The sequence below is a fragment of the Andrena cerasifolii genome, chromosome 10 (assembly GCF_050908995.1).
Source record: "Andrena cerasifolii isolate SP2316 chromosome 10, iyAndCera1_principal, whole genome shotgun sequence".
NCBI classification, from domain to species: Eukaryota; Metazoa; Arthropoda; class Insecta; order Hymenoptera; family Andrenidae; genus Andrena; species Andrena cerasifolii.
The window spans coordinates 4,396,729-4,416,309 of NC_135127.1; the positions used below are offsets into that span (position 1 = coordinate 4,396,729).

The 19,581-nt window shown below is 38.7% G+C and overlaps 1 protein-coding gene across 1 annotated transcript in view; it reads left to right on the top strand.

Moving 5' to 3' along the window:
- Positions 1-19,581, top strand: part of Sol1 — a 696,665-nt gene that overhangs the window by 92,359 nt on the left and 584,725 nt on the right. The window contains exon 2 of the mRNA XM_076822532.1: positions 19,155-19,221. Coding sequence (XP_076678647.1) covers positions 19,155-19,221 — 67 coding nt within the window. The remainder of the gene's footprint in view (positions 1-19,154; positions 19,222-19,581) is intronic.

The window sequence follows — 19,581 nt, forward strand, 5'->3', positions numbered from 1 at the left end:
TGGTTAATGCAGCAAATACTGTAGTCATTAGTTTTTCAGTTAATAAACCGTTAGCTTTGTGTCGGGGGGGGGGGGGGGGTTTAAAATTTTAATTTAACTTATTTTATTTCACACTTTTGAAACTATCTATAAAGAAGCAGTATAAACCTAAGCGTTTGAAAGAAAGCTCGAGGTACAGCAACAACCGTAGCCGAGATCCCTTCTGAAATTGCGATGGAAGTTGAAGAATTTGGGAACTGCTGAACCGATTTTGACCAAATATTGTTATTAAACTTCCCGGAAATATATATTTTAAAACAAAAAAATTTCGCGCAAACTTTTCAATGTAAACTACATACTAAAGTAAGAAATAGGGATTTTGAAATTTTTAATTTCGACTTACCAATACAAATTTAGGTTACTATAGGAACTGGGCTATTTGCACGAAAAGGGACCTTAAGGGGGTAGGCTACTGTGAGGGCCCGAAAAAATTGGTAATCTTCTGATGCAAATTGTAGAGAAACTAATCAGCCGATTAAAATGTGGTTTAGCACTTGATTTTGGCATATTGTAAAGCATTACAAACCATTATAAAAATTAAGAAAATATATAGATACATGTCATGAGGTGGCTCCGAACTGATGGTCTTACGTAAACGGTGTGCCTCCTAACTCAAATTTGGATTGTCAGAAACAAAAAAACAAAAGTTGTCTATTAAGTATAATGTTATGCCTAAGCACTAATAGACCCCTTTTTTAATATTTTGAAAATTCGCTGAATAACAACGTGTTGAAGAAAAGGATGCCGATTTTCGCGATGATTCGTCTGTAACTCCGGTAAAAAAAGGAATTTACAAAAAGTGGTCCTTTAATACTACAAAATTTGGTCACAATTGCATCAATACAGATTGAGAAATCATGTACACTGTTTTGATAAGTATCTATCGTTCGGCGTGCAAATTAATTAAGTATCTGAAATTAAGTTATTTATATTTCAAGCTTTTTGCATGTCATTCTAGAGATTTCAAACTAATATTTAAGCGGGAAAAAAGAATTACGATTTTTCGACCGCTTTACAGTAGTTTAACCCCTTAATTGACAAACCTTAACCCTTTTTATTGTATTGTATGGAATTTCAGGACAAATTTGGAAAAAAGACAAACTTACATTTTAATAATCCAGCTGCGCCACGGAAGCTTTGACGCTACTTTAAAACTATTAAAGATTTAATTACTCACAATTCCAACACGCTAATCTAGATGATAGGATCAGCAAGATTTTTCTTGTCGAATTTGCTTAACCAACAACAAAGCAACTGCCTTGTGCATAAACATCGACCAAAAGAAAATGCAGCTCAACAATAAAAATACCAGCAGGAAAGGGGACAGGTATGTAATTCCACCATCTTATGCAGCGACGCGACTCTTTTTACAAAATCGTTAAAAAATAACTTGAATACCCGGGACATACTTCCTTAATTAAAAACGCCCGTCAGTTATGACGCAGATTAGATTTTCTGCAGCTATTCATCACGACGATCGTGATCCTCTTCACAGAATTGTGGGATCTTCCTGTGAACTCTGTTGTCACGACTCACATGCATGAGAAGGTTACAGCGCCGAACGCAGAAAACTGAATTTATAATATTAAAATTCGTGACGCATAGTGTTTGTTACAGACAGAAATTGGCTCGTGTTGAGTGAGGTGTGAGAATCGACTGGCAAATCAGAATTTACTGAGATACAGGGCACGACCAAGGTGCACGAGCTGACTCAGAAATTGCCTGTCGACTTCTGCTTACAAATGTTGTTTTTTCTTGAGTGCATTGGCTGATGCCTTGCAGACAAACAGCGACACAACTGTAAAATTCTAACCCCTTTGCCTGTACAAGATTTGTAGATTCACAAACCGAAATGTTCAAGCATTTCAATGCATGAGGAGTAGCCTCCGTAAATGTTTAAATGGATATTTCTATATGTGTGCGTACCCTGCAACGATTTCGAAATTATTTCATCTAACAATGAAATCGCATAGAAGTTTTACATTGAAGAAACAACAAAGAAGTCACGCTCATACTTTATGTACGTATCCTTAACGGTACTAGGCAGTCGTTCCTGTCCAAAATGAAGTATTTCTGTTTCAATTAATTACAAAGAAACAAATTGAAACTGAGACTTGTTCTTTGGCATGAAGTTTATTGACATCATAAGCTTTAAAAAACATGTTGGTTTAGTAAAAAATATGCACTATATTTGACGCTATAGATGGATAATTAAAGAGACTTTTTAAAAAAGTTTCTTTTGTTTCGCAGTGATAACTCAAAAACGGAGGTTTCAACCGGTTCAAATCAAATTCGAGCATGTTCACAAAATGTGTAGTTTCGGAACGGGCCTAAATTGAAGTTAATGAAAACTCTTATTCTTTATGAAAAGAAAGTAAAAACATTGATGAGTTTTTGCCCTCCCCCAAACCCCAAAAGTGGTCTTAGTTTCTTTTCATAAAGAATAAGAGTTTTCATTAACTTTAATTTAAGTGTGGTCCGAAACTACATATTTTGTAAAGATGCTCGAATTTATTTGGAATTGATTGGAACCTCCGTTTTTGAATTATCACTGCAAAACAAAAGAAATTTTTTAAAAGAGTTTTTTTCGTCAGTTACATATTTTTTTTTTAACTTTTTTCAAAATTTTATTAACGGAAGTTTGTAGTACTTATTGCGCCATTAATCTTTTGTTTGAAACATTTTTCTGTCTGTTGTACTTTGAGAGTTATGCGCAAAACAGTGAAAGTGCCAATTTGACTTTGAGGTTAGTTTTCACCCCCTTAATTAGCGATAGGGCCCAATTGAATCACACAGTTATTCTTGTTTCGAGTCACTCTAAAAACCCACAAAGTTGCGTTCCAAACGGTGAGTCCGGGTTCGCGGTGTTGCCTAGTAAGCAACCAAGTTTTTTAAAGCTGATGATGTTAATAAACTTCATGCCAAAGGACAAGTCTCAGTTTCAATTTGTTTCTCTGTAATTAATTGAAACAGAAACGCTTCATTTTAGACAGGAACGACTGGCCTAGTACCCTTAATATACTTCCCAGAAACACATTACAGATCACTACCACCCTTTCGTTTCAGCGATCCATTACACACTTTGGAACTTGATTTGTCATTGCGCCCTGTCTATACAGGGAGTGAAACACTGTAACATTTTAAGGGACTCCCTTTAAGGGGAGGGGTTCGAAAGTTCGGTAAAGTTAAAATTTAACAGAGAAGGCTTAGGGTAAAGTACATATGTATGGAGAAAGTTTTACTATAATCCAAATGGACCAGGGTTTCGCCAGCTGCGGAGCTGGTAAAACGTCGCGGCCTGCTAGGATTAATATCGGCCAGCTTCTTTCTTTGGGGGAGGAGAGTTGAAGCGAGCCCGTTACTGGCTCGCGGCCACTTTGTTTGGCGAAGGGAACGCGATATAATATTTCCTACGTGCTGGCACACCCCGTCATTTTCTACTCTACTACGGTACAAAGAACCAGGGGAACGAGCAAAAAGGGTGGCTGAGCCTATCTGACGTCCATGTACACACTAGGACGTCACTCGCGAGAGTACTATCCGTGACCTGACGCGCAAACAATGTACCGCCGAAAATCTTCCCCCGCTCGCCTGCTATAGCGCGCCGCTTAGCAGCTGTACGGCGCTTCAAACCCGGGCTGAAAGCTCCGAACGCCCACCCTGCTCCATGAAAGTATTGTTTTCGGATAGCATAATACTTTCCTTCGGAATTCGTGGCTGGAGACGCTGTTAATGCTTCGGCTGCTGCGTTCCCCTGGCCACGAGGTAACAAAAAAACAGTATTTTAGAGGAAGTTTCTTTTGGACACTGCATGCCATTTCAAAATGGAGTTTCTCGTGCGTAAAGCACTTCGAAATACAGTATTTAAGGGAATGTTGATAATGAATGTTGCGGAGAATGAATAGTGCAGGGAAGAAGTGTAAGTTGTAAAGTTACAGGTACGCTTGAAATGCTTATTTGTGCAAGGTACGAATGAAATCTGGAATTGGGAAGGAAGAATGTTGTGAAATGAATAAAATTTTATGGCAGCTTCTTTTTTAAGTTATATAAATATGATTCCGTTAAAAGAAATGGAGATTTAATCAGTTAACAACGGTTTTCGTTGTTTTATTCAACATTCAGGTAGCTGCAATTTATTTCGCAGTAAACTGTGCCATTTCTCTTGAAATGAAAAATATATCACTCAACCATCCGGTGCACAATATGCGACAACCTCATATATCAAATTTATTGGGGAAAGCATCATGCAATGTCAATACCAAAACATTGCTAATTCACGTTCAGAATAGTGAAAAATTATTCGGATACGTTTCGCTGATAGGCAGAATAATTATACCTACATACGTCTTCATTACGTGTTACTTTATATAATACAACCCTCGCCAATACGCCATCAAACCGTATGTAGAACTTCCATTCGACAAATTAGATTAGAATGAAAATTCTACTTTACACCTAAAGTCGGGTAAATAGCAAAATTTAATTTTGTTGCTGACGTTTTAAATAAATGATTATATCAGTAAATGATGAAGATAATATCGCTGCAAATACTGTAAAATATATGTGGGAGTGAGACTTTCGAGATGAGTGTCTCTGTGATGTTTATAATAGTTGAGTAACACTTGTGAGTACATTACTTATTAATATGAACGAGGGTGCCGTAGCGCGCTCAGGATTTAATCTTAGGGAGAGCCGAGTTGAATGGATAAACATATTTTTACTGCAGATTCAATAAAATTCATTTGGTGGTTGTAAAAATTTATTTAAAGAATAAAATCCAATTTTCTTCTCTTCTTACAAAACCTCTTTTTTGGGGGTTGCTAAGGCCTCTTGCCTCTCCCCTCTGGTTGCTCCACTGTGGGGGTGAGTCGTCAAGGATGCCCAATGCGCGACGAAACAGCAACAATATATTTTACAGAGCGATATTCAGTTTATAATGTACGTTGGTATATATATTTTATATTAAAACGATCTTAAAGGAGGTATCTTCTGCAAATATCTTGGTGACTTTAAGAAAAAGAGACAAGGAGTAGGTGCCTACTATTTAAAGCTACCTATACGAAACAGATGGTGCTCCATAATCCAACTCGTGTCTACTTAACTGTGTCTACGTCATCGGAATGAACTATCATAGTTCGCGCCACCTTGTTGTTTTTAAAATCGAGAGTGTTGTCAGTGGTTCAGACCAGCATCCATCCGCGCAACAATCACGCTGAAAACACTCCGAAGCCTCGATATCCCTCATCGCCCTTAAACATTGATTTCTTAATCGCGAATTATTGATTGCCCCCGTCGAAGTTCCCTGGAAGTAGTTTCCCAGTTGGCCCGCGGGAACGCGAACTGTTTCAGCGTTCGTGGGAAACGGCAACTTTAGATTTTCCTTCCTCTCCCCGGCGCAGATCTCACGCTAAAAATATAAGTTTCCCCTTGTTCCACTTCCCTAATCTTCCGCGGCCCCAGGAAACTTGCGGGAAAGCGTACAATTTTCAGAGACACGGGGAGGGGGAGGTTCTCTTTTTTCCTTCACGCGAAAGCTATCGGCCCCCTCTCTGTAGTCCCGACCGGCTACGAGATCTGCAGCATAGAAACGAACAGTTTTCCATTGCGCCGAATTGCATCTAAGTATCGAATCGGCATACGAATCTCTCATTACGGGGGTCGCGAATCGGCCGTGGCCACCGAGCCAATCGAACCTTCCGAAACTGGAAGAAACACGGGAATAAATAAATGGCGGCATCGATTGCAATACTATCGACTGCGACGTTCCCGCAGTTGGGCAGCAGTAACGAGCCTCGCGAAACGATCCCACCCGAATTTCTATCGTTTCGGATAATTCATACTCGCCTACGCAGGGGAACCCGAAGCACTCTGCTCAGTTCTCTGCGTTCTGCCGGCTTGCCGTTCATTAGTATTCCAACAGCTTGGAAGCTCAATATTTGTGGATTACATATGCGCGATAATGAGGATGAATTTCTTTTTTGCATTTTATATGGAAATATGTATATCGCGTGTATAATCTAATTTATTTGCCGTTTTACCAGAGGAGCTCGATGTATCTTCCTTGCAAGTAGTTGTTGCCTGTCGTCAGCTTGTGTCTTCCATAAAAGGATACGGGGTGCTTTGATCTGGGAAAATGAATGGCGGGAAAAGTTATTATCTTGACAAAGCAACTCTCCTGATTAAATTATGCGTATTTACGATTCTCTGAATAAATCGCGTTGCAAAATATAATAATAAAGGTTTTATTGCGCACAAGGGAATTGCAATATGTTACTGAAAGGAAAGTAAAAGTAAAATGAAGAAGAAATATCTTAGGCGAAACGACGGTACTTCCTTTGTTCGAGAGTAATCTTGTTACCTAGTTATTGCAGCATAAAGTCTTTTATCATACAATATTTTGAAGTAGTTTGCCTGCTAACACCCAGTCGTCGTAATTCGTAGACACATCGGCATAACAAATTGTTAATTTAATGGTTTAACGTATAATAGAATGGGTAGCAGTGCTTCGTTTATTATGAATATCTTCAGCATCCCTGTATTACAACTTTAATCGAACCGTCCCCTTCATTTACACCCTTGTTCTTTGAGTGAAACATGATTTCCCAGTCTTTCATCCAGTGACTAAATTAATTTCATTAACGCTCCTGCTGCTATTTTAACTCGCGTCTCTTTGTAGCTTATGCTATCATGTCAGCACTGGCTTGAAAGCATAAACGTCACCTTTCGGTGCAGCCTCTTTATACAAAAACTTGATTCGATTCACACACGCGCACACTGCAACTGTCGCATCAAGATAGGAGTCGTGTAAAAATGGCCACGGTATTTTGTATGGATTTTAACTTCTGTTCTTCCTGCACGATCAGCTATCTGCCATCGTCGAATGAAGATAAAAGGCTGTATGCGTATTGTTCAAATAATTATAGGCGGTTCTCTGTCTGTTAATTGCATTCATTTCGCGATACGCACGTCCGCATTGTCGCATCTTCGGCGTTACCATAATATTATTATTATAATGACCTACAAAATTTGTAATAAATCCGATGCGGTAATAAATGACTCGCCCCTCTGGCTGCGCAACAATCCTTGCCTCGTTCTGAAATGCGATCACATTTATAATTATATTTCTCCCTTTGTGTCATCTGCACGGTGAAAATAAATCGCAGTTGAATATTTATGAGACACTACACGGCTCATGTACTTGTGCATGAATTGCTAGTCACATTATTTATGCCGTAGGCATACATATTTTTAGTCGCATTGCCTTCGTCGTATAATTCATTACGTACAGATTTATCTTTATTTATAGACGCATAGAGAATGAAATACTGTTAAATGCAATTGAAGGGCGTGATTAGTACTTTGATTTAAAGTAATCAAAACTCTCAGAAGGAAAAATACGACAGTACACGTGCTTGAATTATTTATGGAACCATTGAAATATTAATCGTATATTATCGTTGGGTCGCATATTAAGCCTTCGTGGTCACACCTTCTTATAATCACGAATTGGACGCATGGAGTTCACTGCTTTTGACACTGCGGTGAATCTTTTAACTTTTGAGTGATATTTGTAAATTCGTAATATTTATACAATCTAGGGTGAAAAATAGTACAGTCGAACCTCGATAACTCGAATCTCAAGGGGAGGGAAAAAATATTTGAATTATAGAGGTTTCGACTTATCGAGTTTTCGAGTTGTAGAGGTGTTTACAGCGGAGCCGATGGGATTGAAGGAAATCTTCGACTTATAGAGGTTTTCAAGTTATCGAGGTTCGAGTTGTCGAGGTTTGAGTCATCGAGGTTCGAGTCATCGAGGTTCGAGTCATCGAGATTCGAGTTATCGAGGTTCGAGTCATCGAGGTTCGAGTCATCGAGGTTCGAGTCATCGAGGTTCGAGTCATCGAGGTTCCACTGTAGTTGAAAGAATAGTTGTGGAAAAAAGCAATTTTCTTTCTTAAAATTCGCCAAATTTTTAAATTTTAATATTAAGGTCTAAAAATTTACAGAAATATTGTTATGACAAAAAAATAACCTGGGGTGCGATACAACCCGTGTGACCACGAAGGATTAAAAATGTATCTCACAGTCTGTCAGTATATTATGTTCAACTTATTATAAATATATCAACATACTGAAGCAATTAATATTAATAAACTTATAATATAACAGTACTACCACAACGTTTCAGTGTTTTTTCAAAGTTGTCAAAACGAGCCTAAAAGCTGTTAGTGTAATAGACAGTTTCAGTCGAACATTTTGTGAAGAAAAAATAATTGTATTTATATTATGGAACTAAATTTAAAAATAAATATGTGTCACTGGCTAAGAATTACACTCTATCGTCGACTCACGAATTTGTAGAACCCTGCAAATATATATCACAGAAGAGAATAGCGAGGAAGTCACGTCAGCGGCATTAGGCGTCACCGAAGTATTCTCCTCGCCCTTTAGATGTTCATCGAGTCATTACTCACGTATCTATGCAATCAGTAGTTCGCACTCGGTTTCTGAAATGATTCAAGCGCTTGGAAAGTCGTTTGATAAAACAAGGACCGTTTGAATGCAACGTAAACAGGAGTTTTATGGCGTCCCTCTCTTTGTTGATTATTTTGGTTTATACACTACTGACAAACAGGGGCATCGAGCACTGTTTACGAGCCCTACTTGCTTGTCAGTGTGAGTTTCATATATATATTTGTATGAACGTTTCCTCGTTTTTCTTGAAATTTCACATCGCGCCACTGGCGTCACGTATTCCATTACGAATAAAAGCCAGTCGGTGCCGAGCAAAGGTTGGCTCTTTCGCAAACTGTGATCAACAATGGCGTGCAGTTTTAAAAGGAGATCGTCAAAATGTCACGAGAATACGACGCGTTCCGTGTCACATAAATTCGCTGCTGTGTTTGTATCCACATAGATATAATGCCGACACAGTGCGTTCAAACGTAGCTTGACATCGATAAAGATTTATCCGAAATATCGTATTCCATTTGTTGAGAATGGTTGACGTAAATGCAGAGTTCGAACGAATTGATTTTAAGTAATTTAGATACGTTTTGCGCTGGTACCACTTTAATTATTTACTAAAGCGTGCACAAAGAACATTTTGTCTCTTCTTAACCAAATTATTTATATTTTAAATCTCTTAATTCTGTCAAAAGTGGTATTCCGTTTATGAGGTGTTATCTGTAAATCAAATTAATAAGTAAATTCGTTACTTGCGTTAGAAGATTTTTGACGAGATAAAGTGAACTTCAAATGAATACCGTAACGACTCGATTGTACGTACATTTTTATACAGTATACTAGCTTAAAGTTCTGGGCGTCGTCCGGGTTGTATATCTTTTCTCGGTGAAGGGGAGGGAGTTTTTAAAAAGAAAGAAATTTCTTAGCGAGCACCTAGGGGCTAAGAGGAATCTACGTACCTTTCATGATTATAAGATCAGTGGTTGCAGAGAAATCGTGATGGGTCAGTGAGTGAGTGAGTTAGTGGTATTTGGATTATATATATATATTTTTTTTTTTAAAGTAAAAACCCTCTAACTTTTCTTTTGCAAGACGAACAAAGTAGGTAATGTAACACATAAGTGAGTACAGTTTATATTGACTGAGAAAACGCATTTCATAGTATGCATCTTCAAATACGTAAAACAGTGCTAAAAAAAATTATTTAAAAAAAATAAAACCACTAAAACCTTCCTCTTACCAAGTCGAGTAAAGTGCTGTAACACACTTGTGACTACAGTTAATAATTTATTGACAAAACGCATTTGAAAGTACCTATGTCATTTGAAATTTGTATAATAGTCTAGATAGGCAAGTGCATATTTTAGTAAGCTGTAAATAGCGTAAATCTGAACCATTTGGCTGCGGAAGAGCACAATCACGATCCTGGCCTATTCTACTTAAACCGCCGCAAGTTTGGCGCTGCTCAATCAAACCTCGTCCGCAGCCAGGGGGTTAATTACTCGAATGCTTTCTTGCAGCTCAACCATCCCCACTGCGTTCTCGACACAGTTCTTCAACAATCACAGGCAACTCTTAATACTCCCAAGCTATTTACATAAATAAATCGCACAACAGGAAAACAATTGCGATCAACTCGAGGCAAACTCCACCTCCCTGCAACCCCTACGCGATACATAAACGTCTACTGATTTCACGTCATATTTAGAGGATCAATTCAAGCCAGTGATGTACATTCGAGGCGAGAAAGTACTTGCGAAGAAGATTACAAACGACCTGCATTAAAATTGTATAAAGTCTAATAAAGTACTGCACAGAGAATCCAACGTGCTGGTCACAGTATTGTCATTACTCTTCAGCCAACCGCCAGAGGAAGTTCGTAAAGGCGCGTTACGGTGTCCGTGGCATTCTGCTAACGAACCCAAAGCAGGGACGCCGCTGAAAATAAATCTGAATGAACGGAAGCGCGCCGACTTATCTGCGCGCCCTCGACAGGTCGACCCTTCATCGAGTTCCCAAGGAAAAAAAAAGGAAAATAAAGGGCGAAGAAATATAGTTGATCGCCGAGCTTTTCAGCGACGTCAGCAGTCGCCGGTCGTTTTCAGGCCGCCGGCATGGAACGGGGTCACCGATCGCATTGTACTGCTTTAGCAAGTGGAGGACCGAGGCACTTCGCAACAATTCATGCACTTTTGACCTTTGCCACGTTCCCTCTGCGGCCGAGTGCAACTGGAACGGCCTACTTCTTGCACATGGACCCGAGCCGACGCTAATGCAATTTCGAGACAGAGTCGAGGACAAATATCAGTGCAATGCACGTGTGGCTATTACGCGCGCACAAGCGCGTCGATGCACGTAACCGGGTGATAAAGTGGCCCGTACTTACTTGTTTGTTACGAGCACGCGCAACTTCTGGATAGCCCAGACAGACGCATTTCAGGCAACGTTTGTTATAGTCGCAACGAAATCAGCTGGCCGCTCAAGGCCACGCGAGGACGGTAGTCTTTCGCTGCGGACTGAAAAATGTTACACCCTTTAGGATTTTTTTTTTTTAAATGATGCGATACTTTAACGTGAAACTTTGGGTACTCGTTGGTGTACGTGTGAAGACATAACATGATTTTTTTTGTTTAGTTTGCTCTGATAGTGCATGAGTTATTAGTAATGGCCTGGTGATGTGTGGATAGGGGAGACTGGGGAGGATTAATGCACAGGGAGGCTTGATACATGCTTATATTTCCCACGTAAAAAATAAAAGAGATGCGTACACTTCAGCATAGAGGATGTTTTGTAGATCGCGCTAAGTTACGATTGTTTCATGCTAATTTATTGACTCGAAATTATTTTATTAACGGAAGTGCAGTTTCGTGGTGAGAAACGTAAGTTTCAGCTTCATTTATATAAAGTTTTTGTCACTGTGTATTGATTTTTATGAAATATCATTAATTTTACGTAAAAATACACTCGATATTACATGTATGTGCCAACTCTTGTTGCGTTCAGTTTAAGCTTAAGCGTTGTTAGAATTATTCTTTTAAAATTCTACATTCGGGGAGGTATGAGACATACATTCAAGGGAAGTTTGATGCGTGTATCACAGTAACAAAGTAATGTAACTTTGCGTAATCTGTAATAGATATTCTCCAGGAAACATATTATGACGTATATTTTAATAGATACCGTTTAAATGGAAGTCTAAGGGTCGTCAAATGAATACACCTGATGATATTAGAAATGCTGTACTTGAAGTTGTTAATGAAAATAAATCAATAAGGGCAGTGGCTAAAAAGTACAAAATTGATAAAATGACATTATGTAGACACATATTTAAATATAAAAATAACAAAAATACAGTTTTTTATCCAAATTTCGTAACATCACAAATATTTACAAACGAAGAAGAAAAATTACTTGCAGAATATTTATTAACTACGGTAAACCTTAATTATGGTCTTTCTAAAAGACTAACGCAAGAAAGAAAGGTGTATGTTGATGTTATGGATTTTGAAAACGATATAAATATTCAGAGCGTAGACGAGAATGAAGATGAGCATTGCATTTATGCAACTATATATATTCACATTCGAAACCAAATGAACTTTGGATTCAATGTCAAATTGTATTCCAAATGGTGCCACACACACAATGTGCTGGTATAAACATTCGAACAAAGATGTTTCATTGTGAAATTGGTACGAAATAAGGCTTGAGACATTTTACATCATTTATGAAATAACATTTTTTTAATACATTCTTTGTTTCAATTTAAAAAAATTATCCTTGTTTTTGTTAAAGAACAGAATGTTGAATGTAAATATGCAAAAAGATTATTAAAATATTATTTAGTTTCGTTTACGCAATCATTTTTCTGAAAAACGTATCAACCCTCCCCAGTAGGGCGGAGCGATACTATATAGGGGAAAATTTAAATTTGAATTTCCAGTTCGCCTGTGTGCGGGATAGTTGTCTTTCGATTAACCAAACACAATTGTAAAAAAATATTGAAAAAATATTCATGTCTGCAGGTTCCTTTTTCTATTAAAAATGTAAAAAATAAGATTCACATTGTAAAATTTTACATCCGCCCTACTCCCCAGTCTCCCTTACATAGAAGGTGTCATTACAATTACTGATCATGTTGGTAATCGTGTTATTTTCTGTAAGTATAACTCTATGCCACAGCAAAATCAGTCGCTGGAAACTAAACATAATTAGTTGGAGGTAATTTGAATGAGAAGACTGATTTATCCTCTGCAACTTCTTTTTGCGTTAGAAAAAAAAGGTTATAATGTAGGTATTCGGTTAAAACTGCCACAAGCTGTACTTTACATGTGCTCAAAATTTCGTGTAGATCGGTTAATTAGTTTTTGACAAACTGGTCGCAATGTTAAATCTCGCTGTATTCAAAGCGTAATATTATAATTTGAATGTTTCCTTTCGAAACCGCAATCTTTAAGAAAATGTACCAGAAATCAATTTTTGCAAGCTGAAACACGAGACTACCTTGTTAAGAGTTACCCCCAGCGTGTTGTTTGGGTATAGTGTCAACCTGTATCTCGTCTCTCCGCGCGAATTTCCTGGCGTGCCCTGTTGCTCGGAACGACTGTGAACTTACACGCGAAGAGTGCACAGAAAATATCCAGCAAATGTCATTCTGGACAAGCTTTCCCTGTACATGTGTAGACGCAATCCGTTTGACGGTGAAACACCAAGTTCGTCGCCAATAGAATTCTTCTAACCCTTCAATTTGTTGATTTTTCACAGCCAAAATGCAGATTGTACCCTAAAATGTCTTACATCCCTGTACCACAATTGCAGATTCTCAAGTGAAAGTACTCTGTTACCTCTGTCTCCGAGAACATCTTTCGAGTTCAATATTCTTGAATTTATTCAGGTAAGAATTTAATACCCTTCGATGGTCGAAATTACCAGCGCGTCCTCTTAATTGGAACTCCATTTTTCAAAAAAAAAAAGAAGGGGAAAGCAGCAGATACTTCCATCCTATTTATCGTTTCACGCCAGGTTTATTGAACTACCCCCGGTGGCCCGTCTCAAAGCGCCAGATTTCGGATGTTAATTTATTCCATTTCGTCGATGAAAAGGTTCCACGAAAAATCTGGAGCAGATTCCACCCATGTGTAGGGGTGCTTGGAAACGCGCGGAGTCACGCTATTTCACGAGCCTGTTAATCGCGAAGGGGTTAGAATCAGGCTGGGAATCACACTGGAATTGAAACGCCAATAGAAGCGTGTTCGGTGAGCGTTGGACGGGCAGCTGTAATCGCCGATGCACTTGTAGCCTAAGCGACCTTTGTGCCGCGGCCGAGCTGTCCTGCCTATTTTGTGTCGCCTGGAAAATGAAACTAATACCATTGGAACGTCCAGCGAGCTCCGTGCGGGACTAGCCACCATGCCGGGGTGGACCTTTGTTCAGAGGAATTTATTTACAGGACAACACTTCGACTCTGAATAGTCGTCGCCGGATATTACCGTTGCCACCTATGCCGTTTGTACGTACACAGGGGAAAAGAGGCATTCACCGTTACCCCCCTGCGGTTCAAGCTGTCATTACGAACGAAATTAACGAGCGCATTATGCTTTTAATGAACGCGCGGGAGCGGATACCGTGTGCCAGTCAATGTCGATTTTATACGCGGCAAAGTTTAGTGAAAAAAAAAGCAACAGTTTATTATTGTTCGAGTAGCTGTTGAATAAAACAGTTTCATGCGCGCAGCAATATCTCCGGTATTCCTGCTTGCTCTCCGCGACGTGGGTGCAAATGCATTTAGCAGGACTGCTATTTTACGCTCCTAACGAGGATTCTTTCATCCGTTTCAATGATGACTCTGGTATCTCGTGATATAATGGTGTTCATTCTGCACGATAATTTGTATGCAATGAATTCCAGGCTTCTATCGTTTATAATAATTAGTTTCACCTTAATCCTCTGCGATCTGAATTATTTTTGGGTTCTCTTGAGGGTCAATCTAATCATTATTACCTGTACCGGATGGTGTGCATTTATTTTCATACTTTAACGTGTGAGGAAACGTCAAAAAGGGAATAATTATGTTAAATAAAATGAATTCCAGGCTTCTATCGTTTATAATAATTAGTTAATAATTACTTAATCCTCTGCGATCTGAATTATTTTTGGGTTCTCTTGAGGGTCAAGCTAATCATTATTACCTGTACCGGATGGTGTGCATTTATTTTAATACTTTAACGTGTGAGGAAACGTCAAAAAGGGAATAATTGTGTTAAATAAAATTATTAATGTGTAAAATGTCTCACTTTTTTTAATTTTGTTTGGGATATTGTAATAGTGTATTTTAAGAAATGCACATATGCATATAAGAATTAGATATGTACACTATTTTGGTACATTGATAGTGGTCGATTTTAATGATATTCTAGTTATATATTTACAAAGTTACAACATTATAAATTGAGCAGAATCTATTTTAATTGCAAGCGTATAGGGATATATTGCGCTGCTTTTTATTACCTTCTACTTTAGAATACAGTATTTTAATATTGTCAAATGAAGTACTAAGCAAATTGACAATTTGCACTGCCGTATCTGTAACAAAACAACTACAAGACAACCTGTTTAACAAATTTCTGTTTCAAGTAAATTTTAAACTGACATATGACAACCTGTGTTTTATTTTCTCGTAAAATCTGAAAACCGTATTACGGATTTGAGAATATAATCTTTCAGATAAAAAACAAAAAGAATTATTTTCTATTCTTCATTACCTTGTTGTTTTGCAAAACTTTAATCAATTGTTCATATAAAGAAATATTTTCAATACTCTGTATACTCGGGACAACGATAATTCTGAATTACAATATGTGAGTAACGAAGCATACATGATGTACCTACCTACATTCTCCCGTTACAATCTTTTTCGGTACATCGCGGATATGGATTCTCAAGCTTTCCCTCGCTGTCAGCTTTAAGTGGATTTAGCCGCGCGGGACCGCTTGACATTCGAAACCAATCGATGGTGCAATTTTAATGAAGCTCCGTCATTTGCTTAATTCATATTTACGGCCCGCTATTTGCGTGGATTAATGTCCTGTTCCGCTCATCTGAAATATGGTTTAAAGCTACATAGCGGTACTTTCCTTGCTCAAACAGTCATCAGTAACGATTAATTGAACAGCGCGCGAAATGACTGTAATTAAACCTCTATTAGAGAATTTTAACGAGCCTTGGTATTATTGATAACAGACAGTTGTGCGGAAGAATGGAGATGGAATAGAGTGCGCGCGTGCTTTCGAAATAGAGGGTGCGAAGAAAATGATAGAGCAAAGGGTTGAATGGCATAACGAGGTCTATCTTTGCATGACCTCATTCTTTCGTAGGTGCAACGATGCACCTGCAAAATGTAATTGCACTTTTTTTCGAACGCAGCCATACGTTTTCTCTTAGATCGATTTTTCTCCCCGTTCTGTAAATAGAGCTTTTAGGAGAAAACGAATGCTTCACGAGTTACTTCGAATTCTTTAAAAAGACATTACGTTTCACTGAACAAGCTTTCTTTAGCAATAATTTGCTGTAGAAGCGTTTCTGAACATGTATATATTCACTGCAACGTTGTAACGATCAATTTGCAGTTTCCAGCGAAAAGAACACAGGTGATTTTTCCCCCCATAAAACGTCCCTCACGAAGCCATACAACTTGCGTAAATTTTCCCATTGAAGCCTTGATAATATTCCTGAAATTACTAGAACTCTTACTTAAGGGGTTATACCTAGTCAGGCGGCCGAAATGAGGCGAATGTTTGTGAATTTTTTTTCAAATAGCGGAAGCATATATTTTTACAGAACTTTTTGCAATTAAAAGAGCAATATTTAAAGAGCATTTGGTAATTTTTTTGTAGAAAAATATTTAAGTTTATAATAAAATTACAAGCGACATCCAAGAAGCCTATTTAAAAAACTGTTTTGCGGCGAGCACTGTAAAAATCACGCGAAAAAAATCAGGACTTCAACTTTAAACAGCCGCTACTTCGTTTGAAATTAATATTTTGGAAATTCCCTCCGTGAATCATTAATATACTACCGAAATATTTTTTGTTTTTTGATTTTAAATAGCCTGGTTCCGAATGGCAGTGCTCACCCCAAAACAATTTTTTAAAAAGGCTTCTTGGATGTCGCTCGTAATTTTATTATAAACTTAAATATTTTTCCACAAAAAAATTACCAAATGTTCTTTAAACGTTGCTCTTTTCAATGCAATAACTTCTGTAAAAATATATGCCTCCGCTATTTGAAAAAAAATTCACAAACATTCGCCTCTTTTCGGCCTCCTGACTAGGTGTAACCCCTTAACTCACAAGTTTCATTCCTAACCCACCCCGACGTTCTTCCTCAAAATTCATTTGCGAGATGAACACAAGGAAGACATTCGCACAACAGTTGCCGCGTCTCGTACGTTAACTTGCTTCCTGTGTGCGCTCACGGGATGGCTCCCTGTAATCGTCTTCCAAGTTTTGTCATTTGAATGCGTTTCGCGCCCACGCGAATCTCATTGCACGAAAGCTCGAGTAAATTTCTAACGGTTTGCCATCCCCTGGCCCAGGCGAACTTAAAATTCCGCGCGTTCGCCGGGCGAATCAATTTGACAAATGGTCCGTCCCGTTCCGTTCCCCATTCAGCAAAAGGATCCCGGGCGTGGCTCTTTTCCCGCGGCGTGTTCCACAACGAAAACTCTGGCCCCGTGGAGAATTCGGTGCAGGGTCGCTCGCACGACTGCCTCTGCACGCGAATCGCTCGTGCGTGGCCGCGTGGCCGCGACGAGCGGGCGCGTACCCTCTGCTCGCGGGGCTTCGTTTGCTCTTTTGGAAACGGATAGCGGGGGGATCACGTTTGTGGCATAACTGCGCGGATGTCTCTGCGCGTGTATTGTGCCTCGCAGGAATGAAGCGGGGTGGCAAAATCGGGGGATGCGTGCGGCACACTTTTTGGATACTTACTGGTATTATACCTTGTAAACTCTGCATCTATTTTTACATATATTATATAATCTCTAATTCTACTATTTTTCTTTTTTTTATTTTCTTATAGGCATCTATTTATTAATCTTCTTGTTATTATTCTTATCCAATGTCTACTGGTGCAATAAAGAATTGAGGCATTTGATGGAAAAAGCACACGCCAAATGCCATTTAAAAAAAATCGATTTCAAAGTTTTCATTATAGTATTACTTAATAAAAAGTAATGCAATTAAATCCACTTTCTTTAAGGATGTAGTACCGTGTCTTTCAAACGTTCTGAAAACAGCAGTCATGATTTGAAAATGACGAGTATCTTTATTTATAAGTTTCAAGCAAGTGCTTTATGTGCCCTTTTTTTAAATCGTTTAAATCGACTGAGGTATATGTTTTATATATATAATATACCAAGACATTACTTCTCTGGCGATTTAGATTAGTCTATGTGCCCCTTTTCCATCAAATGCCTCAATTATTATTATTATTAAAGATATATTCAGTAACGTGCATACTCAAGTGGTATATAAAGCAATAGAATCCCTTTGGATGAAAATCACCAAATGTGTTCCTCGCCACCTATTACACGTCTGAAGGCTTTAAAGTATTATACTCCGCAGAGATACATGTAACGATGTTGAAAAAGTAGCAGGGGGGTGAAGTCTACAAAAAAATTGGGTGTCTTGACGAATCGAGAATCAAGGGATGTGTTCAGCATACATTTTCTACACCGGTATTTCGAGGCCCTGGGTGTTGGGGATTGCAACCGAAAAAATGTGTCCCTATAACAATTGACAAATTGAACTTGGAACACTAAAGATATCACTTATAAGGGAAGATCCCCAACCCGGGAAACCAAACAATTATGAGACTTTGGGGATATGTAGAGGATATATAGATATTTTTTACTCCCCAAATTCACTCCAAGGAGGGTGAAATTGACCCCAAAAATCCGGCTATATTCCGATTTTGCAAAAGATACTTCTTTTAATTAGAACTATAATTTGCTGAAAAAATTATCTTACAGTTCGCGAGTTATAACAGACAATCGGAAAATAGCCAGATTTTCAGGTACCAATTCCACCCCCATAGTGACTTTGGGCAGCAGACAAATTGCGTAATACATAATTATATATCCCCCAAGTTTCATAATTTTTTGAATTTCCGGGTTGGGGATCTTCCCTTGTTAGCTATCCTTGAATGGGCTCGATGTTAGTCACTATACCTCCGAGAGATAACGAAGTTGAAAATTAGATGCAGCGACACGTAGGAGCAGGTGTTAAATGTCTCAGCAGCGATTGTAGCCACAACTTGCTTCCTCAACGTATCCTAAATTTCACCCACTCGATTCAACAATCAAAGCCTGCTCCCATTTGCGGCAAGCTTTAACTTAAACCTTCGTTATTTTTGTATCGCCGACACGATCGTTGGTTCAGAGTATCCGCGGTGTACTGTAAGGCTCGACCTGGCCCCACCCTCTGTAATTAGCGCTCCCACGATTTCGCTGCCTTTCGCGAGAGCACCGGCGTCGAGCCGCTTCATCGTGGATTTTAATCAGCGTATAATTATATTAGAAGACGGTCGGCGGCGCGGAATAGCAATTAGACGGGACGCTTGTGAAAAAATGCCTGCGGTTTTTGTTTCAGATGCAGAGAGCGGTGCTACTGCTCTGTTGGCTGCCGCTCCTCAACCACTGCCACGCCGTGAATCCAGGTAATTGAAAGAAAGTTTTGCCTAATTCTCGTTCGACTGGCATTCCAGTACCCTTCGAACCGTGCCTCGTACGCTTTGTTCCTAGGAAATTTCGTTGACGAATGGGATGTTGGTTTGTGAAGGATATTGTGCTTCGTTTAAAGGGGTAGTCTCATGGCTTTGAAATATTTTTTAAAGGAAAATTATATGATAGTTTGGAATGGGACTTCGCAGGCTGGTTAGTGTGCTAATGAATTTTTTTAATTAGTTTATTCTGATAATGCATGAGTTGTTAGTATGGTCTTGTTGCTGCAATGCCATACGTTTCTAATATTGGGTGAAATATTTTAGAAACACCCGGTACGTAGGACGCCGTTGTTG